Source organism: Acipenser ruthenus, chromosome 1, assembly GCF_902713425.1.
Source record: "Acipenser ruthenus chromosome 1, fAciRut3.2 maternal haplotype, whole genome shotgun sequence".
Classification (NCBI taxonomy): Eukaryota; Metazoa; Chordata; class Actinopteri; order Acipenseriformes; family Acipenseridae; genus Acipenser; species Acipenser ruthenus.
Genome location: NC_081189.1, coordinates 3,871,145 through 3,884,765, shown reverse-complemented (window position 1 = coordinate 3,884,765; position 13,621 = coordinate 3,871,145). Strand labels below are relative to the sequence as shown.

Below are 13,621 nucleotides of genomic sequence, written 5' to 3'. Positions count from 1 at the left end.
ATTTGTAACTGTAATCAATGTCTTAAATCACACCATTTCATTATTCATAAAATCATTACTGTACAATCCAGAACACATGCATACACATACACATATACTGGAGCTTGCAGGCTGTTGTACAATACGATTCTGTGTTATATAAAATCAGCTGCTATAAGGCATGGGTGGTAAACATTCTCACATCCCAAACCCCACCGAACTCTCTTTTGCAAAGGAGTGCAGTAGCATGCCGTTGCCGAATTGTTTAATAGTTTTGAGAACGTCGACAACTGTCCACTGCAGGGACCGCTGACATGACCAAATGCTTAGCTTTTGATAGGTGAAAGGCTGAGCATTTAACCCAGGGAACTAAAAACACAACTTGTATAATTTCTCAGATGGAAAGGGTTCCTCATTAAAACCCCAAAGTCACAGAGTGGCGCCTCCGCTGGCAAAACCCCTCCTGGTATTTTGTGTGGTTGCTAACTGGATGAAGCACAGGCACCATGTTTTGCCGTCACCTCCTTCTCTAAAGCAAGAAGGTCTCTAATGGAACCAAATTATGGGAGTCTGGAATGAACTGTAGGAGTCTGGAACCAATTCCCCAGTAATGTTGTTGAAGCTGACACCCTGGGATCCTTCAAGAAGCTGCTTGATGAGATTCTGGGATCAATAAGCTACTAACAACCAAACGAGCAAGATGAGCCGAATGGCCTCCTCTCGTTTGTAACCTTTCTTATGTTCTTCCCATGTTCTTGTGTGTGTGTGTGTGTGTGTACTTGTACAAGGGAAAGCCACAGTGGCAACGACTTAATGGGAGCGGTAGAGTGAACACCAAGACACAGATGTTTAACAAAGATCTTTACCTATAAAACTGGCATCATGACACATAATTAAAACACAAAACTGAGTACAATGAAATATCCAATAGCAGTGCTCTGGGGAGTGGGGGGTTCGGGTGCACCCTGTGCGATTCGGCTGATGGACAGGAAGACCAGACTGATACACTCGGTCTACACTGTTGTTCATAAGTTGACACGCACAGTATACACAGCACTCAAGGAATTGGTCTACCCACCTGCACAGCTCAATTCAGGATCTTAAATTGTGAGTCTATTGATAAGTGCAATGCAGTCAACCATCCAACGTGTGCCATAGTGGTAAAACGTACACAACTATACATCATATACAGCACTTGTATACTATATACAGCACTTGTATTCGTCATTGTAATGAAAAGGTGTTCCATCACTAGCCTCTTGGTGGCTGTGCTCTTCAGAAGCTCATGCAGCATGCTGCTGGAGAACTTGCTTCCCATTCAGAATCCTCCATTGCCTGATTGACGTCGACCTAAAATTACAGTCAAACATTGAGGGAAGTTCTGTTAAGGGCTTTAGACACATTTCCCCTTTAAACTCTTGCATTTTCATTTGAAGTGAAAATAAAAAGCATTATTAGGAGATGGTCCCCAATTCAGTCTTGAATGAGGAGATTCAGCATTCGTATTCTATTCGTATTCTAGTTTCCATGGAAGATTTGACATTTAAATCCAGTTGTCTTTTTCTGTTCTTTGATAAACATTTACTCAACTATTTAGATACAAAAGAAATGCCGAACATAAGGCACCATTTTAATAGCGTTCCTTAATTCTGAATTCAAGAATGCAGGTAATGAGCTCCTTGTTCTTTAATCACGAGCTGTTTTGTGTTTAGAGGCTGCTGTAGCGTAGCTGATTGGCAGAGCTAGTCCTACAACAGGTCCCACCATGCTTAACCAGGCTGTAATGACATTCAAGTGCCTACAGAGAAGAAAAGGAAGGGAAAGATGTATGATTAATGAAGTACAACAAATACCCTATTGACACTTCCTCAATAATGCACAGTCAACACACGTTGAAACCAAAAGATCGTGATCACACATTCTAGTGTGAGCAGGGTATTAGTTTAAAGTTTTCATAGCGAACATTTGCTGTATAAAAGTTTTAAATGAGACGTTTTTAGCAAACGTGCTGAAATGTTTAGAACATGATATCTAGTACAAAGCTAGATTAAATAAATCTATGTTTGCAAGCCTTGATTTCAAGTAGTGTTGCACTTCCTTGGAGATTTCACCTGGAAAGTGAAGTTTTCCACATCCCTTCAACACCTTTCGTGTCATTAAAACTGCCGCTTCCCCTAATGACTGACATGCTTTGCAGCCTAATGTGGAGCATGACAGCCAGACAGACAGGCACAGACACACAGACAGAGAGACGGACTAACGGACAGGCGTGATCAGCGAATAAGGGTCCACATTTTCTGAACGAGGGCCATAAAATGGGGACAACATACCGTTTGATTTATCCAATATTTCTTGGTTGCTCAAAGACTTCTTAAAATAAAGTTTCAGACACAAGCCAAAAGAAGACAGGAAGAGGAGCTCTCTGAACCACCACCAATATAATACAATAGAAAACAGATACTGTTTCTGTACTGTACTCACCTGTTCTCTTCTTTGGCAGCCTGGATTATGGGGGTCATAAATTCATGAGTTCGGCAGGGATGGAGAATGAAGAACGGCTGTCCGAGCAGTGGGTGCTCCTGGAGATTGAGGACGGGAGAGTTTAGCATCTTTAGAACACCACCACCACCACCAACAGTTTATTTGAGAGCTCTTATCACAGGAGAGGTTGTTACCTTATTCTTCGAAAGATACCATTTATACCCTCTTTAGCTATTTAGAAATGTTTTATGCTATATATGTTTCACCAGTAGAAACAATTAATCATCATCACCATTATTATTATTATTATTATTATTATTATTTTTGTACAATACCTATTGTACAATATGTGTTTTATTAGATCCAAAGCTAATTTAACAAGTCAAATACAAGACCATATTTACCATAGATAAATAATTTGCACATGTTTATTACAGGTGATACAAAGAAAACAAAGTCCCATCATTCATTATTCATTATAAGAAACTGCGCACACGAGTGGCAATCACCTCCACTTTCTAGATGGCAGTATTTGGGTGGTGGTTTACTTGTATTGTAAATCTTGAGCCCTGGCCCTGCCTCATCTCTTCACTTTCTAGATGGTAGTATTTGGGTGGTGGTTTACTTGTATTGTAAATCTTGAGCCCTGGCCCTGCCTCATCTCTTCACTTTCTAGATGGTAGTATTTGGGTGGTGGTTTACTTGTATTGTAAATCTTGAGCCCTGGCCCTGCATCATCTCTTCACTTTCTAGATGGTAGTATTTGGGTGGTGGTTTACTTGTATTGTAAATCTTGAGCCCTGGCCTTGCCTCATCTCTTCACTTTCTAGATGGTAGTATTTGGGTGGTGGTTTACTTGTATTGTAAATCTTGAGCCCTGGCCCTGCCTCATCTCTTCACTTTCTAGATGGCAGTATTTGGGTGGTGGTTTACTTGTATTGTAAATCTTGAGCTCTGGCCCTGCATCATCTCTTCACTTTCTAGATGGCAGTATTTGGGTGGTGGTTTACTTGTATTGTAAATCTTGAGCTCTGGCCCTGCATCATCTCTTCACTTTCTAGATGGCAGTATTTGGGTGGTGGTTTACTTGTATTGTAAATCTTGAGCCCTGGCCCTGCCTCATCTCTTCACTTTCTAGATGGCAGTATTTGGGTGGTGGTTTACTTGTATTGTAAATCTTGAGCCCTGGCCCTGCATCATCTCTTCACTTTCTAGATGGCAGTATTTGGGTGGTGGTTTACTTGTATTGTAAATCTTGAGCTCTGGCCCTGCATCATCTCTTCACTTTCTAGATGGCAGTATTTGGGTGGTGGTTTACTTGTATTGTAAATCTTGAGCTCTGGCCCTGCATCATCTCTTCACTTTCTAGATGGCAGTATTTGGGTGGTGGTTTACTTGTATTGTAAATCTTGAGCCCTGGCCCTGCATCATCTCTTCACTTTCTAGATGGCAGTATTTGGGTGGTGGTTTACTTGTATTGTAAATCTTGAGCCCTGGCCCTGCATCATCTCTTCACTTTCTAGATGGCAGTATTTGGGTGGTGGTTTACTTGTATTGTAAATCTTGAGCCCTGGCCCTGCATCATCTCTTCACTTTCTAGATGGTAGTATTTGGGTGGTGGTTTACTTGTATTGTAAATCTTGAGCCCTGGCCCTGCCTCATCTCTTCACTTTCTAGATGGCAGTATTTGGGTGGTGGTTTACTTGTATTGTAAATCTTGAGCTCTGGCCCTGCCTCATCTCTTCACTTTCTAGATGGCAGTATTTGGGTGGTGGTTTACTTGTATTGTAAATCTTGAGCCCTGGCCCTGCCTCATCTCTTCACTTTCTAGATGGCAGTATTTGGGTGGTGGTTTACTTGTATTGTAAATCTTGAGCCCTGGCCCTGCCTCATCTCTTCACTTTCTAGATGGCAGTATTTGGGTGGTGGTTTACTTGTATTGTAAATCTTGAGCCCTGGCCCTGCATCATCTCTTCACTTTCTAGATGGCAGTATTTGGGTGGTGGTTTACTTGTATTGTAAATCTTGAGCCCTGGCCCTGCATCATCTCTTCACTTTCTAGATGGCAGTATTTGGGTGGTGGTTTACTTGTATTGTAAATCTTGAGCCCTGGCCCTGCCTCATCTCTTCACTTTCTAGATGGCAGTATTTGGGTGGTGGTTTACTTGTATTGTAAATCTTGAGCCCTGGCCCTGCATCATCTCTTCACTTTCTAGATGGCAGTATTTGGGTGGTGGTTTACTTGTATTGTAAATCTTGAGCCCTGGCCCTGCATCATCTCTTCACTTTCTAGATGGCAGTATTTGGGTGGTGGTTTACTTGTATTGTAAATCTTGAGCCCTGGCCCTGCCTCATCTCTTCACTTTGCAGCTCAGCTCCCACAGCTGCTTTTGGAATCAGCTGTAAGACCTGTGCAGCCAGTTTGCTGCTGCTGCGTGTGACATCATGCAGCTCGCCATGTCGAACGCTTGGCTGCACAGAACTGCAGCGTGACTAAAGCACCACCAACGTTCCTGCATTCATCATGAGATTCCTACCTTGTTAGTTCATTTATTGCTACAAAACAAACACCTTTACCAGGTGTGTGTGTCTCTCATATAAGGGACAGTGTGACACCTACAAGGTGACTATTACTGGGATTACTTTGTTTGCTCAATGTGCTTTTTAAACCATTTGTTAAACTATGTGGCCATTCTGGGCCATTAGTGGTTAAGCCCTTTACCCTCAATAACCACAGATGAAGTCATCTTAATTTGCTTCACATTGATTTTTAAAAGTATTCATATGAATGTAATTTTGGTCAACGTCATGCAAGGCTGTTTGGAAATCACATCACAGGAGTAGAAAGCCAGAAAAAGGTTTTGTCAAAACATGTGTTGCTACAGCTGTTTACGTAAGGGGTGTGTATTGTTTTAATTTTTTTTTTTTTTTTTTTACATTTTGACCACTTTAACTTTTCCCTGCCTCAAGATGGCTTCCCATGGATCTCTCAGAACTTCCCATCATCCTCCTGCTCATTGGTAAATCCATCTCAGTTACATATGTGAGCAGGAGGATGATGGGAAATGTAATTCTGAGAGGCGCATGCGGGTATATGGGAAGCCATCTTGAGGCAGGGAATACAATTTAAAAGTTAAAAAAAAAGTGGTCAAAATGTAAAAAAACAAAAAACAAATACACACACACACACCTTACGTAAACAGTTGTAGCAACACATGGGAACATGCAACACAATAAAATAAAAAGGTCCTTATATACCCTTTAATTCAGACTACAAAGCTAATTCTTTGTTAAATATATTTTGACATGGTACGAAACAAAATTACAAGATGATTACGGATGGTAGCGCACGATAATTACTTTCCATCTCTATATGGACATTCATTCAGCCAGGCTTTGATTAACTTCATGCTGTCAGAGAAAACACTTGCAGGTGGCTGTTTACCTAAAAACACTTCAGCCATGCTGATTTAGTGGTTCTTTTTACAGAGCGCTTCTCTTATTCCCCACAAAGCATTTTTAACAGAAAGAAAGCTACACAATAATTCTGCAAAGAATCACAACAGAAACATCACCTTTGCCAACACAATCTTTGTTTTTCTTTTTTCAGGCTTCAGGAGACAGATACACAGACAGTCACAAGCAAAAGAAGAAAAAAAAGCAGATTGCATTTCTAAAGAATTCAATACCAGTCTAAAATTGAATACAGGTTATCCAAAATTATCAATCAGGAAGCTCCATTGCAAATAACAAACAAACAAAAAAAAACCTTGGACATCAGGCATCGCCTCTTACTTCCCCTACCCGGTCAACTACCAGACAGCAATGTTCTCAAATCAGGGTTCTCTTGCTTATCTAGAGCTTGCTGCTAAGATCCGCTTTTACAGCACTGAACTGAACTATACTATACATGGGGAAAAGTAGGACAACAAGCAAACTACATCACGGTCAGGACGGACTTCATTATCATAGCTTTACACGGCTTTCTAGAGGTTAAATAAAGTACAGTAGTTCAGGAACTTTTTTTATAGCGTATATTACTGCTCCATAAAATCACAATTAAACAGTGAAACATTTATAAAGAGCTGTTCGATAACACATACAGTACAAGGGTTTTGACCAATAAAACATCCCCTGAAACACAAAAAGAAATCCAGTACTTATTGAGTGAGATTTGAAAATAAAGCCACTTTAAAATGAGTGGGATTTGAAAGAATTAGGAGTGAGATTTGGGAATGCTCCATGAAAACACAAGGTCGTTTCCTTTCTTGTAGGAAGGAGACTGCTGAAACGGATGCCAAAAGAGTTCCTAAAATGAGCGAGACTTGACATGTCTGGCACTGCTATTGCCTCAACAATACAACCCCTCTTTGAGTCGAACAATGGCCATTCTAAAACAGTCAATATGAAAAGCATGTTGGCCAGGACTCGAAGTACAAATTCAGAGCTGTTCATAAAGCAGAGAAAACATAGAAATATTACACGAACGCAGAAATATTACAGGAAGCTTCTATTGTTTGTTTGTACTGCGTGAGTGACAGCTCAAAACAACTTTCCACAAGCTGCTGAAAATTCTGTCTTGTCAACAAACGATTAATCTCAAATTATATTGTAATATTTCCTTTGCACTTGAGGAATTTCCAACTATGCAACAATTACAGAAATGTACAGACACTTAACCCATTCATTAGTTAAACAGCTTCAGTTAACTGCAACTAAACATGCAGTATTACGATATTAATTACAATTAGGGGTGAGTTAGAGCAGTGGAAATAAAATAATTATTCAAGTACTTTGATCACTACAAACACATAAATCTGTTAAGCAACTGCCAGGATGCACTGGCTAAAAACAGGAAACAGTTTCAGGGGCCTGTTGAAAGAGTTCAGTAACCTGCTACCACAATGGCTGTGCTTTACTTTGTTTATGGCTTTGCCCTATGTGTGTATTTGGAGTAGTTTTAGGAATTGCAGCCTGTAATTGATACCAGCACTTGACCCCCCCCCCCCCCCCCCCTCTCCCTCCCCCTCCCCCTCCCTCCCTCCCCCTCCCCCTCCCCCTCCCTCCCCTCCCCTCCCTCCCCTCCCCCCCCCCCCCCTCCCTCCCCTCCCCCCCCCCCCCCCTCCCTCCCCTCCCCCCCCCCCTCCCCCCCTCCCTCCCTCCCTCCCCTCCCCCCCCCCCCCCCCCCCCTCCCTCCCTCCCCTCCCCCCCCCCCCCCCCCCCTCCCTCCCCTCCCCCCTCCCTCCCCTCCCCCCCCCCCCCCCCCTCCCTCCCCTCCCCCCCCCCCCCCCCCTCCCTCCCTCCCCTCCCCCCCCCCCCCCCCCTCCCTCCCCTCCCCCCCCCCCCCCCCCCCTCCCTCCCCTCCCCCCTCCCTCCCCTCCCCCCCCCCCCCCCCCTCCCTCCCCTCCCCCCCCCCCCCCCCCTCCCTCCCTCCCTCATTACAAAAAACATACATAAACTTTATTTCATGCAATAATTTATTTGACACATTTTGCCAGAGATAAGTTTTGTATATCATCAAAAAGCATGATACATGGCATTTCACATCATACATCAATGGTAAGTGTGACATACTGATGGACAGAATATCAGACTCCTAGATTCTGATATTCTCAACAGTTTGCAATAAAGAATGTGCTTTCCATGTTTCGTCACACTTGGATGCCCAGTTCTCTAGATAAAAAAAAAAAATGCAAAAATGTAATTGTGACCGAAGCATCAACCGACATATGCAAATATGAAAGCCTCTCCTATTAATAAACGACAAGAGAAGAAGCACCACTCAGAACTACAGAACAAAAAGAGTTGCATTCTGAATGCAAGACTGACAACCACAACCACAGATATGCCCAGGATAAAAAGGGTTAAAAAATCAATACTAACTAAAGTATCATTTTACTGATATGGATTCTGCACACTACACATACTGAGGATCAAACCAAAGCGAGAGACATTATCACTCCCCTTTCTAAAGTGCTGCAGAAGGTATCTGAATCTGAATGAAAACATCACATCCCAGTTTTGCTAAGGATAATTGCACCGGGTGGAGATGGATTTATGGCATGTGCAACATTATGAAAGAACTGGGGGCGATTTAACAGGTTCAATTGAACAGCGTCACTTGAGTTTCTGACGGTATGGTGCGTCAATAGCTCATTGGCGATCCCTGAGCAAGCAATGTTTAAGAATTGTAAAACATCAGTGTTTCACCAGCACGGTGCTCAGAATTGACATTGTGAGTCAGCACACACACGCGTCACTCATGAGCTCTGTTGCCACAGCTTTCAGTGACATAACAGATTTCCTGAGTCAGTGGGATCCTTTAAGAGCTGACGAGACAAAGTTCCGGGATCTATCAGCTACCAGGAGCCCAATGACTACCTCCTCTTGTAACTGTTCTTCTGGTGTGATTAAAAAATGGGAACCAGATCTCTTCTTATGTGTTGTAACTAGGAGCGAGATTATTTTGGTAGTCAAAATAAAATCATAAGCAGGAACAATCGGGTATTCCTCTGCCTGTCACTGGACTAGGACTGAAGAGTAAAACTTTGCAGTGCTCAACAATATGTGCTTGCTTGTAATGCACACCCATAGGTGTAACAGAAAAGCCCTAAGGAAATGTATGAATGCGAGGGGGTCCTCTATACTCATGGGGGTTGTAGTAGCTGACTGGTCTTAAAACCTGTCTTGCCCCATCAGTGTGTTCAGCAAAGGACCACTTTAAATGGACTTCTTAACAGATAGGCTTGTTGAAGGTAATTATCAGAACAACGATGTAACTGTTGTTCTAATCGTTTTATTTTCATTGGATTTACTACAAACATGAAAATGATTTGATGCCGACGGAACATGGATAATAGGCTTACACAGCAGAATACATCTGCAAAGTCTATTAAAAAGAGTGCAAGGTGTTGCCTTGTGGAATAAGGACAGCTCAAGCAGTTCCTCCTTAAAGGGTTACCATAGTAAAAGCACAGCAAAGTGTAACAAAGCATAGTAAAAGCATGGCAAAGCATAGATAAGCATTGTGAAACCCAGAGGTATGGTAAAGCATATTATTACACATGGCAAACCAGGGTAAACGATGGCAAATGTATTACCATGGGGAAAAGTAATTTTTATGAATATCTATTATTTTGTAGGTCACTCATTTCATATACAAGACTTGCACATTATGGTGTACATTTGTCCAATTATTATTTATTTATTTATGTATTTATTTGTAATTATGGTCAATTTTTCAGGCTACAAATGAAGTAAATATACTGATTTAAAGGTTAAGAGATTACATGAAAGGGACATAGAGACGCTGAAAACATGACAGCCATTGGGAAAGCCCCAGTTTGTTACTGAAGAGCAGAGTTACTTCTGGGAATTTGACAATAATCTGAACTCCCAGAAGCCTCAGGTGTTACCATTGTTAGTATCTTTTATATAGGAAATGCGAAGCTTACAAAACAATAGTAATGCTCTATAAATGTAAAGGTAGGCACTACACTGCACTGCACTAAGCTATACTATACAACAGAAGTTTACAAGTACTGCAAGAAACGTATGAAATTCAATGCCAAATGTTTGGACTAAGACATTCTTGTCTTGAAGACACTGAAAGACTTTTAGTTAAAATGTTTGCCATTGAATGCATGGTTTCTTACAGTATTTTTATATGACTGGATGTAGTGATTTTGTGTTAGCTCCAGTGTACCTCATTAATTAGTAGAACACTCTGTAGAAGAGGATTCTAATACCATGCATGTGTTCTACATTCATAATACAAGACAATACAGCTGCTCGTGGAACTCGTTCCACTAATAGATGTCAAAAGTGAAATGGTTCTAACACATTTAACCTGGAACCTTTGCATATGCCACTATACTGTCTGCACTCCTGTTTATGATAAGACACTTCCATTTGAATGCCACGACTATGATGACAAAATGATCTGCTCTATTTCAAAACACTGTACAAATAAAATACAATGCTTATATTGTGCAACACGCTGCACCTGCTTGAATTTGAGATTGGACACTTCCTCTTTCTTTCTGCCTCTCATTAATGTGCACCTGTGATCTCTTCTCACAATGGGTTCTTAATGGATATGGTAATTCCTTGTAGAAACACATATCTGCATGCATGTCAGTAGCAGATTGATCTTTCATGCGGAGGTGTAACTGCAGTTACGTCAGTTAACAAATCACTCGAAGCGTTCTGATATTATTTACTCAAACCAGAGCCAGGCAGTCCTAGATGTGAATCATTCCTCAGCATGTGGTTTGCTTGGTTTCATTGTGTCTCATCTCTCCCAGCTGTAAAAGCAGAAACTTGCATTTCAGCCCCACGCCACCAAGTCACAGCACACAAATGAGAATGCCTTAAACAGCTTTGCAAAGAGAGATGTGTTTCCAGCAATCATCATTACAAGGGTAGACTAAGGGTTCTAATCACAAAGCTTTAACTCATGGATTAGTTAAAAGAATGTTTTACAGTCTGATTTAAAAAAAAAAAAAGTTAATATTCAAGAAAATGTGAAAAAAGCCATCATCATGGGAACAGCTCTGTTCACTAGAATTGTTTCCTGAGCTGAAGTGGGATGCCCCCTTCCCAAATGCACCCAGAAATGGCACACCATTTTATATTAAGCAGAATTTGAAATAGGATTGCCGTCGCCACTGCTTGACTGGCCCTTGGAACACAGGCACCCCAATCCATGGAGCCACTAGCTGGTGATTGGCAATACAACAGCCCAATCAGAGGTGTCAGTCTGTGGGCGGGAGGTACAGGTCAAGGTGTCCTAGATGTGAATCATTGCTCAGCCAAGGTGTGTGTGATGATAAGAAAATCCAAGTAACATTGTCCACCTACACTCACACGTCAAGGGATATTGCTAAGCATGTTTGTTTTTCAGAATGGATTTAATAACATTGTTTGTATGGAACTTTTCTAGACTGTTGTTTAAAAAAGCCAACAGCAATGAATTAAGAATGCATACCTATTAACAATGAATTAACTATGACATCACTTCATAGAGCCTAGAGACAAGCCCTGTATAATTCTACCACACAACAACTTCTAGTGTGTATCAAATTGTAAATAATTGTTAGAATCAAAAGACAATACAATTTCAATTATAAAATAATTAAAACAAAAATAAATAATAAAAAAGAAACCAGCAACAGCAGCCTAGAATGCTTTTAATAAATAACAAACTAGATTATATTCATAAAAGCACAATAAATCATTCAAGATGAGTCAAGCGCTGTGTAACAGGCAAGCTCAATGAGAACAGCGAGTAGCTTCAGATTTGACTTGTTGTTTATTTTAATTTCTTTACTGTACCCTCGCCGTTTTCTGATGTTCGCCATCTTTATGAGTGGTTCTTCGAACAATAGCTCTGAACTCACAGTCGAAGCACCTTAACACTTAACAATACAGTCCCGCGTTATACCGCCCCCCTTTACAACGCCACCCTCGCATACCGCCAGCTATTCTCTCTGAACAAATGTCACCAATATAAAACGGTGCTATTTGTACCCGTTATATCGTCACCCTGCTGTCCGCCATCCGCCAACTTCCCAAGCCAAGCAAACGTAAATATAAGCATTATAGTTTCCCTCATTGTAGCGCCAGCGAAATAATCATGGCCAATTAAAACAGCAAAAGTTATGCAGTTAACCTTTGACTCGCTTTCCTAATTCGTTGTGTCACGTTTTCACTTTTCACGTTCTCTTCTATTATATTATTTGCTCTGCACACACTCTTAACTCAGGGGAGACGTTAAGGAGGACAGAGATGTTTAAAACTCCTAGTGGTTTATGTTCGAGCACTGGACGAGCGGTGTGTCCTTAAAACCTTTTTATTTAAATCAAGAAAATCACTCAGACTCATTTATTCAAAGTTTTACGAATCAGAGCAACATCAGCGCTCCTTCGTTTTAGTAAAATGCCTTTAATATTGGTTTAGTAGTTTGCGCATACTACTAAAACCCGAAAACATGTAACAATAATTAGCAATCCTAAGTTTATTACAAGCTCAGCATTTAGTACTTCAATAACATAATACAATTATATGTATTCAGTGCAGCCCTCAGGCTGGTTAAGCACAAAGCCTACAAGCACCCACTGCTATGTTTTAGCACATTCAATATAACACTCTTAATACTAAAGCATAGTTTCAAAACCTCATAGCAATATAACCAATAAATGCGAGATACAATAATACCATTAATATGCTTACCTCCTATTATAAGGAAGAGTAGCGTGAACAAAAGAGAAGGACTGTTCTGTAGAGATCTGCAAAGGATGGACCACGTAGTTCTGCCAAGCTTGATTGTGGTGGTCTCAGTGTGATCGGCCCAGGGTTTTTATACAATTTTCGTCCCATTGAAAGCAATGGGAAGCCCCAATTAGATCCAGTCATCAATCTATATTGACAGTCCTTATCTCTTGGCAAACAGTAATATCTAAAGAATTCAACCAACTCCTCAGACTCAATTAAAGTCATATGCCAACAAATCAACACTAGCCCATGTTCTCATCCAGTCATTCTTGGCCCCCCTCCTTCATCTGAAAAGTTAGGTGAAGCAGAGTTCACAAAATCCCTGCAACCTTGATTCACTACTTAATATGGGTGCATTATAAAAAGGAGTGGTGTTTTAAATATATGCAACACCAATATAAGAAAAGTGGTGTTTTTTGAATATATGCAACACCAACAGTTTATATCATAATATAGCAGTTTATAATGGCTTTCAAAAATATATTCCTTCATATCATCTCACTCAAATTAGTTTCCTTCCTTACTGGTGTATGTTTAGCAGGTATTATAGGGAACTTCCATCTTATATCTTTTTAGTGTAGAGTTTTCTCCTTATGGAAAACCTAACTATTTTACTGAGCTGTAAAGCTGTAATGTTTTTCTCCTATGGGCCCCTGGTAGCTTGAACTTAATTGACATCCAGATGACCCTGTATTTTTCAGCTATACACATACTGGCTAAAACCAGCTTGCTGGAGACACCTCTTTTCTTGCCAAGTTTAATAGTGATTAATGTTCCCTAGAACTTTCCTTACACCTGTATCTTACGTGCTTGTTCCGCCCGGCAACTAACTATCTTAATATATTTTGGAATTAGACCATTTCTATTCTGTCCTTCCTTCTTCTAA

The 13,621-nt window shown here is 40.9% G+C and overlaps 1 protein-coding gene across 2 annotated transcripts in view; it reads right to left on the bottom strand.

The window, feature by feature from the left end:
- Window positions 1-827: 827 nt before the first annotated feature.
- Window positions 828-13,621, bottom strand: part of LOC117404121 (ubiquitin-like-conjugating enzyme ATG10) — a 62,313-nt gene continuing 49,519 nt past the window's right edge. For both annotated transcript variants that reach the window (XM_059032991.1, XM_059033042.1), the window contains exons 6-7: window positions 2,461-2,558; window positions 828-1,777 (exon numbers count right to left, since the gene is read on the bottom strand). In XM_059032991.1, coding sequence (XP_058888974.1) covers window positions 1,666-1,777; window positions 2,461-2,558 — 210 coding nt within the window. In that variant the 3' untranslated portion in view covers window positions 828-1,665. The remainder of the gene's footprint in view (window positions 1,778-2,460; window positions 2,559-13,621) is intronic.